This window comes from Macrotis lagotis, chromosome 8 (assembly GCF_037893015.1).
Source record: "Macrotis lagotis isolate mMagLag1 chromosome 8, bilby.v1.9.chrom.fasta, whole genome shotgun sequence".
In the NCBI taxonomy this organism is placed as follows: domain Eukaryota; kingdom Metazoa; phylum Chordata; class Mammalia; order Peramelemorphia; family Peramelidae; genus Macrotis; species Macrotis lagotis.
Window position 1 is genome coordinate 116363027 of NC_133665.1, and position 22011 is coordinate 116385037.

At 34.3% G+C, this 22011-nt stretch overlaps 1 protein-coding gene across 1 annotated transcript in view; it reads right to left on the minus strand.

The window, feature by feature from the left end:
* PKD1L1 (polycystin 1 like 1, transient receptor potential channel interacting) overlaps positions 1–22011 on the minus strand; it is a 140544-nt gene that overhangs the window by 38595 nt on the left and 79938 nt on the right. Inside the window, exons 29-36 of the mRNA XM_074199030.1 lie at positions 21328–21434; positions 20481–20697; positions 18631–18804; positions 13217–13388; positions 9738–9873; positions 6724–6808; positions 5030–5206; positions 2593–2711 (exon numbers count right to left, since the gene is read on the minus strand). Coding sequence (XP_074055131.1) covers positions 2593–2711; positions 5030–5206; positions 6724–6808; positions 9738–9873; positions 13217–13388; positions 18631–18804; positions 20481–20697; positions 21328–21434 — 1187 coding nt within the window. The remainder of the gene's footprint in view (positions 1–2592; positions 2712–5029; positions 5207–6723; positions 6809–9737; positions 9874–13216; positions 13389–18630; positions 18805–20480; positions 20698–21327; positions 21435–22011) is intronic.

Sequence of the window (22011 nt, forward strand, 5' to 3'; positions counted from 1 at the left end):
CAACTATGACTCCAAGAGTTGGAATGATTTCTCCTTGGTCAAAGAGCTAAAAAGTATTGGAGATGGAATTTGACATTTCTGACTCCAAGCTCTTAATTATAGAGAACCATATTATCATAACTTCATGAAATTGAATAAGGTATTAAAGGTTAATAATCTGCATCGGTAGGGGCTATACCCATATAGTTGAAATCATTGCTCCTTAAAAAATTAAACTGTTAGACTTTTATACTTATAAATGTTTTAGGAATATGCTGGTTTGCTATTGGATAAACAAGTTGCAACTTCTCTTTTAGGGAGAATTCTATCTCTCTATAGACTCTTTTTAGTGGGAAAACCCTGAAAGCCCATTACTCAAAGCCCTCTGCTTTTTTACTCTCCTGCCACTATAACAACATTTACTTTGTCCCTTAAGATGTGAAAAGTATTTTTAAAACAAGCTCACAAATCTCATGTCTAAAACTTAACTTATGGATCCATTATGTGTGGCTTGATTAAGAATAGATTCATGATGAGAAGTTTACATGTACTCATGTGCCATGTGTGCTTTACATGTGCTTCACACATGTGACTTACATGTATTCATAGTGCTATGGAAACAATACTAGATTTGGATTCAAAAAAACTGGGTTCAAATCCTACCCCCATTATTTACTCCCTGTGTAGTCCTATACAAGTCACTTTTCTGTCTGAGTCTCAGTTTCCTTACCTATCAAATAAGGGGTTGAATTAAATGACCTCTATGATACATTTCATCCAACTTTGAATCAAAGATCTGCTGAAACCAAATATGGAAGAGGTAGTACTCCAGATATAATCATTGTGATCATCATTATTAATGATTATTTCATAGATTAAGAAACTGAAATTCAGAGATTAATTGATTTGACCCCAATCAGATAACAATTACATCTCAGAGGCAGAAGTCAAGCCAGGTCTCTTCTTACTTAAGTATTTTTTCCAGTACACTATGTTGTCTTAAAGATAGTTGATAATCCCCTCATGAGGTTCAGTAAATTAAGGAACCAAAGAACATTGCATGTAGTATCTTTCTCAGGGACTAGTATTCAGATGCTATGAGATACTAAGTCTTAGCCAATGGAATGAAATTCTGATGGAAATTCAGGCATTATAGATCAGGGTGGGGAGAATTTTTGGGATTTTTCTTCTGCTTTTCAGTCTTCTGCCACCACTACCACCAGTACCACCACCACAACAACTAGCATTTATTTTGTCCATTTAAGGTTTGAAAAGTAATTTACATAAGTTACTGTCTACTTCTGACCATACATAATGCCAGTCCAGGAGGTTCATAGGATTTAGAACTAGGAGTGACCTTAGAGATGATGTAGTCCAACTTTCTATTTTTAAAGATAAGGAAAGTGATGAGAATTTGGGAAATGTGATATTTGAAGGCCTAAATTATAATACAGGTAATATAATTTTGGGAAAAGAACATGTTATCTTATCACTTTTTGAGGTTCTGTTTTTGCCTTACCAAGCAGGTAGAAATTATTGCTTTCAACTCATCTTTTTCCACTGACTAGTCATTCTTTACCTTATGATATATTTTAGATCTGACCTTTGAGGGGTCCTACAGAAATTCAGAAGTAGATAACAGCCTTGGTTTACTTGACTTCCTTCCTCTACTCTTAATTTGGTGCCCTCTCTTTGGAGCAATCTTGAAGATCCATATAACAATTCTTCTGGAAAATTACATCATCAGATTGCCTGGAACTTGGTTCATTCTTTCGGTGACACAACATGAGTTCACTTATCGTTCTATGTTCACATCTCCTCCAGAATAATTTTTATTTGGATGACCTTGGTTAGTTTTTCATCTTTCTCAGTGTCCTTTGGATGTTTGGAATAAAGCTTTTAGGCAGCTTATTATAAGTCTAAGAATTCCATCTAGCTTACCTGTCGACACACTTACAATAAATGCTATAAACTCTGACATTTCTCTTTGGAAAAATAATAACCACTTTGAGAATGCATTTCATATGAAGGTGGAAAAAACGATATCCTGGATTAGACAAACATTGTCTAATTTTCATTTCTATAGTACTTTTAAAGTTTACAATGCACTCTCTTCCCAATAAGCCATTAGGTAGGTGATACAAGTTTCATCTTCCTTCCACTCACCATTTTATAGAGGAAGAAATCAATAAAGTGAAGTGACCATTCCATGTCACATAGCTGCTAAGTGTCACCAGATCCCCAGTCCAGTGATCTTTGTGCTAAACTACTTCTCCGGAGTAAATAATGAAGTGGTATTAAAAGAAAGATGATTAAGATTGGAACCTCATGGCATACTTCAAATGTTTTATTTTGGGGACAACAATTGATCAATGTTCATTCAGGCGCCATATTGGAGAGATTGATTTGAAAGCATGGTTGTTCAAATGAAAGGAAATGGCTTCAGGGAAATAAGCATTGGTGTTCTTGTTGTTGCTTAATAAGGCAGCAGTCCTAGAAGGGATGGGGTGAGTGTGGAGGGGGAGGAAAGAATTCTACTCTTGGACTTTGAAAGTAAGAAATGAACTTGTCCCAGAACATTTGAGTAAAGAAAACCAGACAAATTTCTCCCACCTTACTGCTGTTTGGACAAGGACTTCTTTTCTAATTCTCCCTCTGACTTCTTTCAATTGGGCTGAAGTTGGTGGGTGAACCCACTGCAAATAGCGTGCTCTCTGACGGGCCACTAGTATCTGTCAGAGAGAAACATACTCTTCATTAGTCATGCTGGAAAAAGAAAATGAAAGCATTCCCCAGCATTCTCTCCAAACCAAGAAATTAAGTTACCACAAGACTGTGTATTTCATCTTATAATTTAACAATACTATTCTTCCAGGGATTCCTTTGAACCAAGAATGATGGAATACCACCAACTTGAAAGAACCGAAATCATATGTAGGTGACATGCTAAAAAGGAAAATATTGAAGATTTCATTTTCTTTGTTTAGGGTGTAGAGGGAATTCCTCATTGGAAGAACTTCCTTGAATTCCATTTCCCATGAGGTTTTATGCATAACTGCAGCCAAGGCATCACCAGGCGTTATTATGAAAGAATTTGGTGAAAAGTCTTCTGCATGGTAAGAGAGGTACTTTACTTTAAAAGAAGAGAGTCCAGAGCACAATCATGGGTGAAGAGGAAAAGGCAAGCATGAGGCTAGAATTAGAATGGAGAAATGAAGGAGAAAGGAGAAGCACATTTACTAAGGTATTCTAACTAAATGTACTATTTCAATAATCCCAGCAGAATTCTGATGACCTTGGGGCTGTCCTATCCAAAAAGGTTTCAGTCATCTCCAATCTGCTCTGAAAGGCTCCCACAGAGCTCCAAAATGAAAATAGCATTGAATCTTAGGCAAAGGATTCTGTAGCCAATCATCCTTTACACAAAATCTTCACTTTTGTTTTTTGGTTGTAAAATATGGCAGTTTTCTAATGCCCAGGTTGTATTTCTTTTCCATTTCTTTTGGGTGATTATAATTTATTGTTTTATTATTATATATTCATCTATTTTATTCATATTTATATATTATTTTATATTGTTTCAAAATTTCCAGTCATACAATATCAGAAAAAAAATTGTATTAAAAAGATTATAAACATTTTAAAAACTTTGCTGTTTAAATGACAAATAAGTTGTGACATATGAAACTATTGATTAAGTAATTTGGGGGAGGGAGGAACAAACAAAGAACAGCTTCTGAGTGCGAAGGAGATAGGAGAAAATTATAATGCAACTTAGTAAATATAATATGCAATGTTCAATGTGATTGTACACATCTTGAGGGCAGATTCCAATCTTCCTTTGAATTTATCATATTAATTTCTAAAGTATTATGTACATTTCTTTTAAAAATTCATTATTTCATTGTATGAATATGACCTCACTGAGGAAGTTTGCAACTCCCATTTGTCTGGATAGATGATGGCTTCGGTAGTTGTTTTGGTATCTCCACTCTCCTCCCTCTGGTAACTCAGTGGTACAGTGGATAAAGTCCAGAGACTGAGCTCAAGTCTGGCATCAGACACTTATTAACTGCATGACACTAAGAAAGTCATTTAATCTCTTTGTCTCAGTTACCTCACCTGTGAAATGGGAAAAATTAATAGCAGTTATTGATGAGACGTTTTTGTTTTGTTTTTTGGTAAGGCAATGGGGTTAAATGATTTGCCCAAGGTCACACAGCTAGGTAATGATTAAATGTCTGAGGCCTCATTAGAACTCAGGTCTTCCTGACTCCAGGGCTGGTACTCTATCCACTGTGCCACCTAGCTGCCCCTTGCTGGGACTTTTTAAAAGAGCAAATGAAATAATATTTGTAGTGCTTAACACACACAATACCTGGCTCAAATATAAATGTTTATTCCTTTCCCATCCCTTTCTTTCCCCTCAAACTCCAAAAACATCTGCTGGTAGAAATTGTTAATGGATGAGAATAGATAGGTAGATCTGCAGATAATGGACAACTAACATTCCATCATACACAGAGCCTTTCTAGTTTGGGAGGATCTAATACTTTCACTCCAAGGATGAGACTTTACTAAAGGACTGTGCACACAAATCTAATAAATGTCTGTTGACAGAAAGAATAATTTTTCCATGAGCAAATTAGAATAGGAATAGGCTCAAAGAATATGTACTTTATAAAGTGCCACTTTTACAGCCAGAAAGTGGATTAGCCAGTCATTCAGCTCATCATATTATAATGTGTGTACCTACTTAAATTCATTCTCTGTATTCTTTGGGGGAAAATACATATGGATGAGTTTTATGCATTTGTGCATAATTTATCTTTTATGAATTTGTGTTGGAAGAGTTAGAAGAAGACATCAATAAGCAGGTAATTATCTTCCAAAGCAAATCTAAGTCTATCTCAAAGAACAATTTTGGATAAGGATCATTAGAAGCCAAAAAAGTCACATTTGCTCAATAAATCTAAAAAATAATTCAATAATAATAATAATAATATTTTCACTCCTATTGTTATAATTCTTTAAGAATTAAATCTCTTACTTTTTCAAAGTCAGCTGCAGTGTGGGGAGTACAACAGTATGAAGGGTTCAAGGCACAATTCTTGGAAAGATGATGCAATTCATTTTCAAGGTTCTTAGTTGCATCATATAATGCCTCAATAAAGAAACCTTTGTGGTCTCTTTTTCTCCAAGCTAGGGCCAGCGCCACAAAGAATATCTGGAAAGAAAATCACAATGTAACTTATAGCCAAGTTCATTTGGTTTGTTACCTTTCTCAACATAAAAACTCCTTTTTGTTCCCAGACCAGAAATGACATTCAAGTTTTAGGTTTAACTAAGCCCTTTTCATTTAAACAATAATGGCAAGCACAAGAATAGACACAAGTGAAATGTCTCAATATAGTATCATTTTAATCATTTTGGGGTCTCCAAAACTCCCATCCCTTAAATTGTGTGCAGGAATTGTATTATTCTCACTTTGGGACTAGGAAGCCTGCAGCAGTCCCAAAAAAAAAAAAATCCTATAATCAGTTTCTTAGGAGAATATGCCAAGTTCTGACTGAGAAGTAGAGTGAGCTCAGAAATCACTGATAGGATTCAAAGCTTCCAATGATCTTACATATACAAATCTACCAGAGACTGCTCCATCCCTGTGTGGCTAGCAGTGCCTGGATTGAAGGCAAATTTAATTAGCCACAGAAACACAAATTAGGTACACAGAAGGGTCATGCTCCACAGGTTTTCCTTCCTGTAGAAAACTTGAACAGTAAAACAAAAACCAAAACAAAACAAAAAACTCACATACAGTGAAAATATTCTGGGACCCTGGACTACAGGAATCACGCTGTTTCCTACTAAAAAGTTCCCACCAGTCTCTTCTTAATTCTCAATTAATGCATGTATAATGATTTTAACTGTGTATATTTGTTGGGCAGCTGGGTGATGTGTGATAGAAAACATGATCTGAAGTCAGGAATACTCATCTTCCTGAGTTCAAATTAGGCTGCACACTTAACTAGTTGTGTGACCCTTGGCAAGTCACTTAGCCTTATTTACCTCAGTTCCTCATCTGTAAAAATAAACTAGAGAAGAAAATGTAAACCACTAGTATCTATGACAAGAAAACGTCAAATAGGTTTACAAAGTGTCAGAGACAACTGAATAAATTGTGCAAGTGATCACAGATTTGGAGACAAAAGGGATCTCAAGAGACATCTAGTTTAGCCCTTCTGTTTTTACAGATAAGAAAAACAAGACCTAGAATGAGGAAATGACACCAAAGACCAACCCTAGATAGTTGCATGCTGTAGATATTCAATAAAGTTTTATGAGCTGGCCAAAAAGCATCAAAAGGTTTGAATTTTAATTCCTCTAACTCCTCTGGCCCCACCCTCAAAGTTATTTGTTAGTATCTACGGTCTTGTTTACATGATTGATGATTGAAAATCATGGTAATGATGTTGATGAGTCTAATTGTTCTATTATTGAAAGGAAACAATTACAGCAAATTTCATTTTTTTATGTACTAAAGGAAATCATAGTGATGGGGGCGGGGAATATAATTTCTGTTCAATAAAAGAATTATCTATTTCCTGGTCACTCCTTCATTTACCACAAGGTCTGGCCTATAACAGATACTTAATAAATACTTCTTGATTGATTTACTTTTGATTTAGTAATTATTGGGTCATTGCTTTTTACTACAAATTTATAGCAATTAGGAATGCTTCTTACCACAAATGGCTGGGCAACAAAAATACAGCCCACAATGGAAAAGAACACTGAATGGATCCATATGATACACTTTGAAGGACCAAACCTGTATAAGAGAACAAGAATGAAAGTGTCCCTTGTGATCTTCAAAATCAGTTTTCTTCTATTTCCAGAATTTAGTTTTATTGTTTCCATAGTAGAAATTAAACAACAGATTCAGGGTCCTCCTGAGGGAATCCCACTTCTTATTCCATTAGTCTTTTCCCTCTGCTAAAATTGATCCCCTTGATTTCAAGTGAGCCAGAATAATTTTATAATTTGAGGCCTAATTTTTTTTGCTACATACCTACAGATTCAGTCTCAATACAAATCACCTTGAAGACAAACTCCGACTAGAATATATTTCACTGTAAAGTCTATAGGGGGTAGGTAGTGCCTTTATCTAAATTTTTTAATTTTGCATAGCATTATAACTTGCATTCAGTAGGTAACTTATTTGTATCTGTTTGGTAGAATAGAATCAAACTATAATAATATTAATGTTAATTAATATTAATTTGATAGAATTATAGAACTGCAAAGTTTAGCTAATAATTAGTTTGGACCCCTTGTTCTACAGGAAAAAAACTGAAACAGATCAGTTAATTGACTAAACTTCTGTCACCCAGCTAGTAACAGAACTGGAAGCTGAGTAAGTGCCAAAGACAGCTCTTTTCTCCCTAAACAATACTTCTCTCTTTAGGTAGATTTTGCCATAATAATTAATGAACTATTGAGAGATGGTTCAGTATTCTAGTTAAACATATCCTCTCTCCAAAAAAGCGAATGGGATGTTCTTCTGCCTGAAAATTCAACAAACTAGTCATGTATTATCTTTCAAAGTTCTTTCATAACAATGCAGCCAATTTGCAGCTTATTGCTTCATTGGTAATAGATGAAAAGCTGCAAGGGAACAGAGTGTTTATTTAGATCAACACCTCATTTTGTAAATGAGGAAACTGAGATCACAAAAATTACTCACCCAAAGTGCAAGAGATCTGAGTCTCAGAAGTGGGGATTTGAACCCAGATTCTTAACTCCAGAAAGCACTCCCCCACCCCAGTATCCCTCTGACTCAAAATAGCTATTACGGTGTTAGAATTTCCATTGTGTCCATCATTTAAATGTCTTTCATAATTTCTAATTTTGTCATTGTAAATATTCAATTAGAGAAAACTTTTTTTTTTAGTTTTTTTGCAAGGCAAATGGGATTAAGTGGCTTGCCCAAGGCCACACAGCTAGGTAATTATTAAGCTTCTGAGACCAGATTTGAACCCAGGTACTCCTGACTCCAGGGCTGGTGCTTTATCCACTACACCACCTAGCCGCCCCAGAGAAAACTTTTATAGACTATTATCTACTTTGGAAAAAAATATGAAAAATTCAGATCCAAGAAATAAATATTTACCTAAATGACGGGTAATTTATATTATTTTTTTACTCCACCAATTCCCTTGACCTAATGTTTATCTATAATTGATTCATCATCTCTTCAAGATGCTTGTTGGAGCATTAAATCCAATAACAGCCCAGATGATTGCTATCATTTAAAAAAGGCATATTTTAACTTTTACAACCAGAAAGGTAAAATTATCAGGCTCTGTCTCAAGATGGAAAGAGAAAGGACATGATAGAAATCTATTGTGGATCTATTTTAATTACCAGACAATGTTCTCTTGACTCAAAACTGGCAGGAAATAAATCAGTTCTGTGTTCTGGGAAAAGAGCCAATCTCTAATTCTGTGAAATTTGAGATATTCCTGTATGTCTTTCTATTATGAAGCATAATGCTGTTTGCATCAGTCTCCTGTCTCAAAAAGCTCTCCTCAGAGGTAGCATTTTGCAGATATTCACAGTCTTTTGCCACCATGACCCATAAACCATGCAGCTTAGCGATTTGAACACCCATTCCTAAAACTTCCTATGAGGTTACATGGTATATAACAATTTTTTTGTCATTAAAAAAGAGGGGGATTTTTTAGTGTTGAAAATATTATTGGTTCACCATAAACTCTTTATATTCAAAGTCATTATCAATCTGGCTGTACCTCATTTTCCAGCCTCACTTCATAGTGCTATGTGACACCATGTGACCCTTCTGGGCTTATTAACATCACTCCCCTTTATATATCTCACCATCTGGCCTTGAAGTTTCTCACATATAACATTTCATCTCCTTTCTTTGTGACTTTACATAGTCCATTCTCCCATTTCTGGAATATCTTCCCTCTGCTTCTCCCCTTCTTAGAAGTCCTGGTTTCCTTCAAAGCTCTTGCCATATTAATCTTTCCTGATTCCTACAATACCTAATCCCTCCCTGGAAAAAAATCTTATCACATTAATCTTGTATATACTTAGATGACACATTTTGACTCCCCCAATAAAATACAAGTGCTTTTAGAGGGGCAGGGTCTGCTAAATTTTTGTTCTATAGGGGTGCCTAGCCACAACGCTTATCATAGAAGTCATTTTATAAATCATTGATTGATTCACTTGCTCACAATATTCTTTACAGAGTGACAGAGTGGCTAAAATGTTGGACCTGAAGACAGGAAGACCTGAGTTCAAATCTGTTTCAGATCTGAGTTTGCTAGCTGTGACTCTGAGCAAGTCACTTAACTTCAACCTCGGTTTCCTCTCCTATAAAATAGAATGAATGATAGCAATTCTATCCCAGGGTCCTTGTGATGTTGAAATGAGATAATATTGAGGAGTAATTCAAAAACCTTAAAACGTTATGCAAATGTTAGCGATTATTATGATTATAAGGACGATGACAACAATGACTATAACAACAGATCAATGATTATGACTACTCTGACTATGACGATTTCTGCCACTACTTCAGCTGAATTGGATTTTTTTTTTCCATTGTGCTCCCATCTCTTCTAAAGCTGCTCTGGGCTGTTTAGGAGCTAAGCCTAGATTCAGAGAATACATGCTACATCGGACCTGCAGGGCTGTATTGTATTACTTTAATCTACTTTAGGTCTTACCTGTATCCTAGAAGTCCTGTCACCAACCCACAAGTCACAGACAATAACCCACAAGTGATCCAAGCCACATAAGACAACCAAAGAGGAAGAACCATCCGTCTTCGTAGAGCAGATTCTTCTAACCCACTGCAGGGTTCTAAGGAAAAGACCACAAACAAAATACAGAATACATTTTCTAGCAGACCATTTTGAAAACATTTCGGACAATAGACATTTGAATGGGCTATTGAGAGGCAGCTAGATGACATTTTGGATAGATAGCTAGCCCTGAGTTCAAATCGTGCCTCAGAAACTTTTTAGCTGTGTGATCCTGGGCATACTTCTTAATGTCTCTCAGTCTGTTTTCTTAACTGTAAAATAGAGATTATAATTGTGTTTATCACACAGAAGATCAATTGAGATTATTTGTAGATATGGATAATATTTTGCAAATCTTAAAGTGCCATATTAATGGCAGCTATTATGATTATGATTAATTATTATAATTCATCATTGGTTAGTTTTCTCCTAGGTCAATGTCTCTTTAAAAATGGTACTCCCTATAATGATTTCAATTTATATTGAAATTGTTTTTACTAATGATCACAGGACCTCAGATTGTGAGCTAAGACAAACCTCAGAAGTCTTAAAGTCTATCTACATATTTTGCCTGTTGCTTAATTTGAAATCATTGTCAAATTAAGTTCCTTCAATGATTCTGAGGCTCAGAAGTCCTGCCTCATGACCGTTTTTCAGAGAGGCAATCATGGTTTTGCCAAGTATGTATCTGATTTTAAGTTATTCTTTCCTTGCTTTGATTGGTTATCTTTTAAAGATGGAGAAGATGATGTATACATAAGTCTGAACATTGTCTTCCAAGAGTCTAAGCGTAAAGTTATTAAAGCTTAAAATTTATGATTAACTAAATTCAAAATATGTAATGCAGAAATTACTATATTATGTTATTCAGATATTTTAATTTTATATTCAGATATATGGATTATCTATATTCTTAGGTACTAAAACAACTACTTCAAGCTACTTGTAAGCAATATTTAAGAAAATGTGGGAAAAGAGTCTAAATACAACAAACTGAAGGAAATTTTGGTTATAAAAGATGGAAGAAAATGAGGACTATAAACTATAGACCACTGAGCTTAAATTCCTATGGAAATTCTAGAATAGATAATTAAAGAGATGGATAGTAAACATTCAAAAGAAGAAGTGGTGATTACAAACAGCTATTAAGGCTTCATCAAGGTGATAAAGGTGATAAAGGTAAATTAACTTTATTTTCCTTTTTTAATGGGGTAATTAAACTATCATTTGAAGGGCAGTGTGGGAGATATAATTTACCTTGATTTCAGCAAAACATCTGACAAAGTATCTCAATCTATTCTTGTGGAAAAGGGGGAAAGAAATGAATAAGAACATCCTACAATGAGATGTGTTCAGAACTGGTTGAATGGCCATATTCAAAGAGTAGTCTTTAATGGTTCCCTGTTGGTTTGGCAGGATTTCTAAAGGAGCATCCCAGGAGACTGTGCTTGACCCTGCTTTGTTTAATATTTTTATCAATAGCAGGTAAAAGCATAGATGCCATGCTGGTCACATATGTAATGGGATCACTAACACAATGAAAAAGTTAGGATCCAAAAGAGATTCTGCATTGGATTGGATCTAATAAGGTAAAATTCGATCCAAATAAATATAAATTCTTACACTTGGGTTCAAAAAATCAATTTTATCAGTGTATTGGGGATGTAGGATTAGACAGCAATTGGTCTGGAAAGATGTTGGTGTGCTGTAGGTTTCTAAATAAAGACAAAAAAAAGCTAATGTGAGCTAAGGCTGCATTAAGAGTGGCATCACTTCCAGGAGGATGAGGTGATACCCCTTCTCTAGTCAGGCTATACATATATATATATATATATATATATATATATTCCACAATACTCCATATATATATATATATATATATATATATATATATATATATATATTCCACAATACTCCATATATATATATATATATATATATATATATATGTATGTATGTATGTATGTATATATATGGATTGTTAATGGTTTTGAGTCTATCCTATGAGAATCAGTTAAGAAACTGAGAATATCAGAGCTATCTTCAGGTATTTTAAAGGCTATCACTTAGAAAAAGTTGACTAGAGGTGTTCTGTTTGACCCCACAGGGTAAGATCAGGACCAATAAGCAGAAATTTCAAAGAAAGAATATTGGATTTCATGTCAGAAAAACATTCCCCCAAAATTATAGATGTCTAAGAGTGGAATGGGTTGCCTCCAGAGGTGGTAGGATGCCCCTCATTGATGGCCTTCAAGAAGAGAATGAATAAAATCATGATGGGAAGTTTATAGAGAATGTTTCTTTTGAGTATAGATTGGGTTACTGTTGATTGTCACTAATATGAAGATGTGTTAGTTCCATTGATTGGAGTTTTCATGTGAACAATGACCCATCACAAATCTTGATTTATTATTTTGTCTAGACTTTAAAAAATGATAAAGAAAATGTTCATACTTCAGATTAAAATTAAAAGTGTATTGTGGGCTTATAGTTTTGTTTTGTTTCTTGCAGAACTGGGTGTTAAATATTTATAAGCACACCTCTGCTGAGGTGTGCTTATAACTCTAAATTCCATACTGGGATAAGCAAATCATTCAGGTCTTCCTTAAGAGACTGAGAAAATCAGGGGGAAAAATCATTGCAACATCTGACTATTCAATTTTATAGGTTTTCTAGGGCCTCTTGTTATATCTAAATAAATCATGATTAAAAATGTCAAACCCCATTTCAATAAAAGAAGCAACTGCAAAGAAATATTTTTGTAGTTGCTGATTAAAAATTATTTCCATTCACTGAATGGAAATATTTTTAGTAAAAACTGTCTCCTGTTTTTGAAGTAAACTTGGTACCTGTGACTTTATTCATGTATGGAACACCTGATGAGGAATTTTTTTCTACTAAGTCAATTAGTAGTTCTTCAACTTCTAGTTTTAGTGAATTGCTGTAAAAGAAGTGACTTGTCCAACATCACATAAGCCATATTGATTAGAGGTGGATTTTGAACCTAGATCCTCCTGTCTCTGAAACTGACTATCCCCTACACTCAGCTGCCTCTGTTTGCAAAATTTCAATTCTCAGCATCATATATTGATTGGCTAGATGTGCTCATATCTGTCTAGGGCATATTTCACATCTTGTTGGACATATTCTAATATATTGATATCTAGTTGGAAATAAAAAGATATGTCTTATTAAAGTATCACTTAGATTTAAACTTTAATTTATCTAAATATATTCATTTATCCAATTTCTCAATTGGCCTGTCACAGTTTGCTCATTTAAAAAAATGATTGTATTTAAGAATATATTCTAGCAGTCCTTTGGATCTATTCTAGACATGCAGATCTTCAACATGGAAAATAGGTACATATTTTAAATTTGTCCTGCACTATGAATTTAACCTGAGGAGTCATTAGAATGAGCATGGGATCCTTTTGAAATAGTTCTATTAGGATCAAAGCTGTAGTTCTCCAAATGTTCAGAATATCTGAAAGAGCCAGTGCTGGGTCTTTCTTTCTTCTCATTCTTATCTCCAGGGGAAGCCTCCACGGTAAATTCCTCCAATGTGTTTTGCTAGAGAGAACCAGAGAGAAAAAAGAAAAATGTTTATTAATATTGTAGCATCAATGAAAATGCAATCAGCAAGGCTGCCCAAAAAGATTCATAAGACAGAAACAGGGAATGCTTTGTACACTAATCCTTTGGGTGAATTCTGAAAGAGTAAAAATATGGGAAAGAAAAGCAATAAGCACAAGGATTCAGACTTGTTAGAAACTATGGAGCAATAGTTTGCATATTAAGGATAGAATAAAAAAGAATATTTACATGAGAAACTATACGGTATTACACTTCAAGATAAGTACAATGCTACCTGAACATTTTATTCAAGAGTTTTTTTAAAGGCAAATTTTTTAAATTCCATAATGTGAGAATTCAAATGTTGAAAAAGCAAAAGCAAAAACCATGGAATTAGCTGCTAAACTATTTACCTCATACTTATTCTGTGATTTCTGGGTCCATTGATGGAAATCATAACCTAATAAAACAAATTAGATGGGATGTTGAACTGAGGGACATAATTAAGGGGCAACAGAGAAAGGGTTTTCCTTCTGTACTAAGCAGAATGAACCTTCTTTGAGAACTAAAAAATATCTTATAGACAAGATTTTGTGATACTGATGCCAAAATTTGGACTTACTTCTAACCACATTCTTGCCCTGAACAAACATTACTTTGAAAAAGTTTAATCCTTCAAAATAAAGGAAGCTTGAAATCTTTATATTCCCCAGAGTACCACATATAAACATGTCTGGTTTATGCATTTAGGCTGTGAGATTTGAAGCTGAATGAGGTTGTAGTTCAGTTAGTCCAATCCCCTTATTTTTAAATGGGACATTCAGTTCCAAAGAAGTCAAGCGACTTACTTATTCAAGGGCATGTTCATATAGAAAATGGCAGGAACAAAATTCAAATCTGGGTCATCTGATCCTAAAATCAGCACTTTTTAACCACACCATTTCTTTCTCAAAATACTACTGATTAAGAAATAAATATCAATTCTGTAATTATTCTTAGAAATGAATACTTTCTTCTTCCTCTTCCTTACTTTTTTAGGCTGGGTCTCCCTATCTCATTCAGCCTGAAAGTACAAAGGCTACTCATGATCCTAGTCCCATAACTACTCAGTGCAAAATTTTTGACTTACTCTGTTTCCTATTTAAGCCAATTCACCCTCTCCTTAAACAGTCTGATAGCCTTCTAGGGAGCCTCACCATATAAATGCCAAACCTATTGTGAATGGCATAGCCCATAACAGCTCAGAACTCCTAAACTCTTGAGATCCACCAGTCTCAGTTTTCCCAACAGCTGAGATTTCAGGCATGTACCGCTATGCCTAACCCTATTTGCCTATGGGAAAAAAAATACAGCAAAAGAACTTTCTTTTTTGTTTGGAAAATTTGGTAGAATATGTTAATGTAAGTCCACTTATTTTCCAGTTTAAATTGATATATTCTTATTTCCACAACATAGTTTTTAGATTTTGATATATGCAGATGCACATAGATTCTCATCTCTATTATGTGTTTATGAGATATTGATACTCTATACTCTTTACCATTTACTGAATATATTGGAGATCCTCTTTGAGATTTGTATGACTCTTCAATGGGATTCCTAGTGGTCCTCTGTGAAGGTAAAGAAGAGACTTTATTAATCATTATTTTCTAGTACAACAGCTACTTCAAAATTACCAGGTCAACCCAATAAACCCAACACATTTCAGGTTTACCTCACTGAGCCTGAATAGCAGAGACAACAATAATGCCACTGGGGAGATGATGAAAATGGAGACCACGCCATTCATTAATGAGACTACAGAGACATCTGGAAGGTCAACTTCAGGAAAGTGCTTTAAAAAAATTACATAATTCTATGAAAATATTATACTAACATCAAAATATTAATATATTATTGGGAAAATATAGTTTACTTTGAAGCAGAACAAATATAAAATGAAAGTATAGCATTTTAATTAATAATTAATAATTTAATTAATTAATTAATTAATTGAATTTCACTTTACTGAGATTTCCCTCCTTATCCCATTCCACTGAGATTCCATCTTCAGTACCAAAAAATGAGAAGGTAGGTACTTAATGGAAACCATATGTGTGTGTGTGTGTGTCTGTGTGTCTGTGTGTCTGTGTGTCTGTGTGTATTTACATATACAGTTATACACAAAGACATATACGTATGTGTAGGTATACATACACATTTACATATATATAATATATGTATATATATATGGGTATCTTATAAAAAACTTTAAAATTTTTTTGAGTTCCAGTTCTTAGCTTACAAATTTCTAAGAAAAAAATGAACAAGACTTTTAAAAAATTTCACATTCATCACTCTTCATATTATATTACAGTTATACTGAAACATTTGAAACCTTTCTTACAAGTAGTAAAGAACCAGATATCCAACAACTGGTTCAAAATCTTCAACATATGGAAAGAGGATATTTCATAGACAGCTGCTGTTTCAGCATTCTTAAGTACAACCACTCAGAGGTCATGAGAAAGTTAGTAGTTTCATAATATGATGAAGGAGTACATATTTAAGTGTTTTTCCTTTCATCAAAAGTCATTACATGATTTCTCTCAGGAATCAACATATTTAATAAAAGATAAGAACTTAATTTTAATCCTTCCTAATTATTTAAATGATATTAGCTCAGGGCTTTCAAAAGTGTGTTATTTTCACTATAGATTTACTTGGTCCATTCTGACTTGATTTTCTAGAAATAACAGAATGGGATCCTGGTTCTATTTTGTTGGTTTTTCAGAACTGAGGCCATAATTAAGAGAGAAGATCTGGGCATTCCAATTGTGCCACCAGAGGTAAAAATCTTAGACCAGTGCAAGATGGATCAGTGTGAAAACATTTGCCAAGAACGTTTTCATTAATCAAGAAAGAAAGTTGGAGGTTCAAAGATGATCAGATACTGTTGTAGTTCTGACCATAAATGATGCTGACTAGCAATCCGGTGGCATTATTCCCATGGCCCACTGGGCAACTACTGGGAAACCAAAGTCTTTGTGTTCCAGGGAAAGCATGGTTGCAGAGCTGAGTAGTATAGACCACTGAGTTACAAATTAGCTTTACTCTTCTGTCAATGCCTTGTCACCAAATATTACCATATTGATAATCTAGTCCATCATGAAACAGGTAAGCTTATCACCATAAAATTACCATATTGATGATTAGACTATCCAGTGACTAGTTTAGCTTAAACCTGTTGTTGAAAGATCATTGCCATAGAAATCACCATACTAAGACTGAGAGACAGATTAGCTTTCTGTATTATCACAAATCATCACCAAACATACTAAAAAATTGTTGCTCTGCCCTGAGCTCCTACAGCACCATGATGCCTTGAATATGTGGGAGAGACCACATCTAAATGGCTAAAGTTTCCCATTGTATCCAGACCATCACCAATAACCCTATTTCTTATACTGATAGGTAACAGAGTATAGATGGTTCTGGAAGAGGCAGTGAGAAAGTTATCTCCCCTCACTTTCATCAATATAATGGGCATGCTATCATTCACTTGATGTCATGGTCTTCTTTGGTATGAAGGACAACAATCAAGTCACTTTTCTGCTTTCCTGTTGTGAGGAAAGGAATACTTCAAGAAAAAGTATATTTCTAACTATAGGTTACCATACTTGAACTAGAAAGAACCACAGAAGTCATCTATTCTATCTCCTTCATTTTGCAGATTAGGAAACTAAGTCCCAATGAGGTTAAGCGACTTGATCAAGGTGACAAAAGCAGTCAGTACCCCAGAACTCACCCAGGCCTTCCAATTTCAAACTCAGTATTCTGTTATCAATGACAAAATTGAATTGTTAAAGAAATCTATATCCTTTTGGATCCATTTATTTTCCTTTTCCAGTTTCATCTATAAATGCTCTTGGGGTGTTGTGGCTTATGTGTATTTCATTCAAAGTTTTTTTCAGACTCATTCCCTCACTTCCACCCTCTGGTGATTAATATTTTGGGAGGTAATACTCCTGATATTCCTCCACTTTCCTTCTCTGTATTGTTTTTCAGATTTGTTTATAGCCTAAACCAGTTTGCTCTTATTTTCCATGTCTTCTCACTTGGGAATAATTTTGTTCAATGAATCTCTGATTATCATTATCAAACATGGCATAAAAGAAAATATTTCTGTCATTGTTATAAAGCATGTCCTCCTGCAGAAGAGGGATTCCTATAGATTGAGGTCTTCCAGCATATAGCAAACAATTAACAAATGCTTGTTAAGATCTATGGAAGACCTTATGTTATATGTATAATGACCCTCAGCACTGCAAGATCTCCTCAATGAGATTATATTTTCTTCAAAAGAGATCAGACTTAAAACCCACTTGAGAAAAGGGATCAAGAATGTCTGTTTCCTAGATCACAACATTATTTATAAGAGCATAAGGGCATATCTATTAAAGTATATATATAAAGTACAGATATTGCTTATAAATAATTACCTGAACCCATAATTGGACAAAAGGAAATGAGTGATTTAATCCAATATAGGAAATGAAGTGCACTTTTAATGATTCCAAGATCTTTCCATTCATGAAAACTGATCTTTTTTTTAAATAACTGATGTTAAAGCTCAAAACATAGAACACTACAATCTCTAAAGACTCAAAATTTGGAGAGATTTAAAGGGCAAAGGTAAGTACAAGTAGGTTAAAGCCTTTTACTAATAATTATGTACATGTAGGAATAATATAAATAAAACCACCCAAAATCATTTGATTACAAAATCCAATATGATGGTCATAGAACAAGAGTGAGTGATAATAGGCATACAATTCAAATGATTAAGTCCTATCAATAAAATGTTAGGAGACCTAGAAAAAAAGATTTCTAGTATGTTAAATATATCTTCTGCGGAAGATTCATTGGAATATAGGGATAAGAATTGCACTAGATGAGTGCAATGTTGTAATGTATTTATTGTTGTAATCTGCATGAGTAGATGAAAAACCACATCAATAAGATCTTCAACTCTTTAGTGCATACTGATCTTGAAAATTTATGCTTTAAAAAAGATGCCAAAATATGGATTTGATTCCAAGATTACTTTAAAGATAAAAATATAAAATATATCTTTAAAAATAACCTTTAAAAGTGTACCATAGATTTTGAGATGGAAAATTGAAGAACATTCAATTTAACTGCCTTCCCTCATCTTTTTATATTTAAGAAAACTGAAAGTGAAAGAGATAAAACATACCTCTTCATGTTCCATGGCAACTAATGCAGCATTGATAGACATATAGCCTAATACCAAGAAAAGGCAAACTACGAGTCTCTCAGTATGACTGAAGCAACTATAGGATGGACGACTATATATGGATATCCACATGTGGAAATCTTCTAGGTACTCAGTGAATTTGGAGTACAAAAGCTAAAATAAAGATAGAAAAAAAGTTCTATTATTGATACACTATACAAACTAAATTTGTGAATATACTGAAATATTTGTTGATATGAGAAACAGTAACTTGCAGATATTCTATGATTTTATAAAACAATAATTCATGAATGTTGTTTCTTATAACTACTTATGTAATTCAACAAAATTGTTCTTCAATCACTTCCCAATATATTGCATAGTTTAGTATCAAAAGTCTGAATATTTACTAAGGTATCTTTCTATGCTAGAAAAAACAGAATAGTTATTGGAAATAATTTAAGGTGATAATACAAAAAATATGTTTCATCTATGCACTTAACAAACATTTGTTAATTGTTTGCTATATGCTAAGCACTGGGGATATAAAAATAAAAAGTTCTTGATCCTTGCTGCCAAGAGCTTTAAGTTCTCCAGTTGGAGGCAGAAGGTGACAGGGGAAAGATACTCTGTATGGAAACTAGATTTAACAGAGAGAAGAGAATTGGAACAGGGAAAACAAATACCAGTCTATTGTAATTGTCTTGGCAAAAGGTAATGAGGGCCTGAATTGAATTGGTAGATTTTGTGGAGGAAGGATCCATGAATGTATAAAAGGGCCGCATAAGAGTAAAGGCTTGAGGATTATGAACGTGGGATGATGAAAAGATAATGCCCTCCAAAGAAATAAGGAAATTAGGAAGGAGAAAGTTTTGGGAAGTGGGGGGCGAGAAATAATGTTATCTTTTAGTTCTATTGAGTGTAAGATTTTTGTAATACTTCCTTAAAATTGTTTTCAGAAACCTAATCCAATGTTTTTTTCCACTATGCCATACTGACTTTTTTCCCAGTAGAGTAGAATAGTCCACTGATCTATATTTAATAGGTTCAAAAAATCATATTATCAGAAAACTCTGGAATGAATTCTCTATAATATAGGAACACAGTGCTGTTCTACTTCATGTTGGTCACTGAAACCATGTTATGATAATTTGAAATGGTAATATCTTCATTGGTTCAAAAAGAATGGTCTTACCATTAGGATATTTAAGAAATATTTAACCCTAACCTTTAAAAGTGTACCATAGATTTTGAGATGGAAAATTGAAGAACATTTACTTTAACTGCCTTCCCTCATCTTTTTATATTTAAGAAAACTGAAAGTGAGAGAGATTAAATAAATCACCCAAGATCATACAGGTAACAAGTGGCAGTCAAGATTTAAACTCAGGACACTTTTCACCATATCGAAGAAGAATACTAAGAAGATAGAAAGACGTTGTGGATAGGGATTGGCCTTGGAGACAGGAAGACCTGGGTTCAAATTATGCCTAAGAAACATACTGGTTATGTGATCGTGGTAGGAAAGAATACTGGATTTGCCATTGGATTCAAATATTAGCTATACCACTAACTGATCAGAACCTTGGATAGGTTACTTGAATTCTCTGGACCTCAGCTTCATTATCTACAAAAACTTAGACTAGATGAACTCTAGGGTCCTTTCAGTTCTAAATGTTCTGAAGCTTTTCATGACCCAGGTAACTCTCTGAAATTGGGCTGCCAAATAAGGAGGTTTCCAAATTGATAAAACCCACATAACCAGACCCTCGCCCTTGCCCCCCCAAAAAAGGTACAGAAGAGCTCAAAATATTAACCTGGAATCAAAGATTGGTCCAATTTTTACTTACTTTCCTGAAACCAAGTCCATTTTTGAGAGGCCTAAGCTCTCGATCAACTTTCCCTTCCCTCTTGCTCACAGCTAGCCAGCACTCAGCGGGAAAGAACCAGCTGGCTCCGGTGATCAGATCTTTCACAATCACATGGCTGATGTACCAACTTGGAGAACATCCACTGTTATCGTGCCAGAGATGGATTTTCCAAAGTGGGCCTAGATTATTTGGGACACTAATGATACATACATAACAAAAAAAAAAAAAATCAGTACTCCTGAGAAGTCTTTTTATGCCTTTGTACATTGGTCATGATAAGCATTTCATCAACTACATTCCACTAATATGCAATTCTTAATTTGGCCTCAATGATCCTAATTTGGACCCTTTTTCCATTTCACAGGCCACTTATCTCTCCTAGTCCTTCAACTCTATATATCCTCATAGCTGTGGCTCTTGTCTTGAGTCCTATATGCTTATTTATTTCCCAAATATGCACAGGACGTTCTCACTGTGATCCCTTTTCACCTCCCCCATCAGTTCTTCCCCCAACTGCTGCAAAGCAGCTGCGCATCAGTAAGTGCCAGAGAACCCCAACAGAACTTTCTAAGTTTCTATCCCTATCCCCACTTTAGGTGGGCTCAAGAAGAATAACACATGGCTAAGCAAATCAGTAGGATAAGTAACAGTTAGGAGGAGGGAGAAAATGCAATTGACTTGGGAAAATAAGGGGAATTCAATATATATATTCTTCAATGTACATATAAAACAGATTTGTATTTCTTTTAAAAATATTTACTAATTCCGATAGGTCTTGTATTTCAGTATGTCTGAATAGGTAAAATTCAGTTGTATGTCAAAGTACCTTACTATAAAGGTATGTCTGGAGTTCCTTTCAAACAGGGACTTCTCAGGGCAGTAGAGCTCTCTAGTTTCTGAAAATTCATATTCTCCATAAAAAACAATGTGAACCTTTACATGTAGAGAAATAGGAAAACAGAAATCCATTCAGTGTGAGCACAAATTAAAATGTATAATCCAGATTCATCTATGTGCATTTAGGTTTCATCCTTGTATAGGTCAACTTGTCAGTTCTATTTTTTTCTGTATGTAAGCACTAATCTGGAGGACAATTATCTTTAGTTTCAAGGGGAACCCTAAATAATCTTCTGCTTAGCATAAAAACATAAGGATTGTACCTATAATCAGTCAACAATCAAAATAGTTATTAAATTCTTCTATACCTATTTCCATGCCAGATCATTCTTTTATTGAGGGCATAAATAAATGATAGAATCTTTACTTTCAAGAAGTTTATTGAAGTATGTGTCAGTGTTTGGCAAATTAGGCTTGCTCTATATGCATTTACAGTATCTCTCCTTTCCCAGTATTTCTCAGGTAATTTATATTTTAGTTTTCTGTTATATATAAAAAACAGAATAAGTTCCCTTTCAATATCCTTAATTCTTAGGGACTACTATAAAATGTAAAACATATTCCCCTAGAAAGGTACTTGTATAGATTCAACAATCTCTTTGGGGGAAGAAGG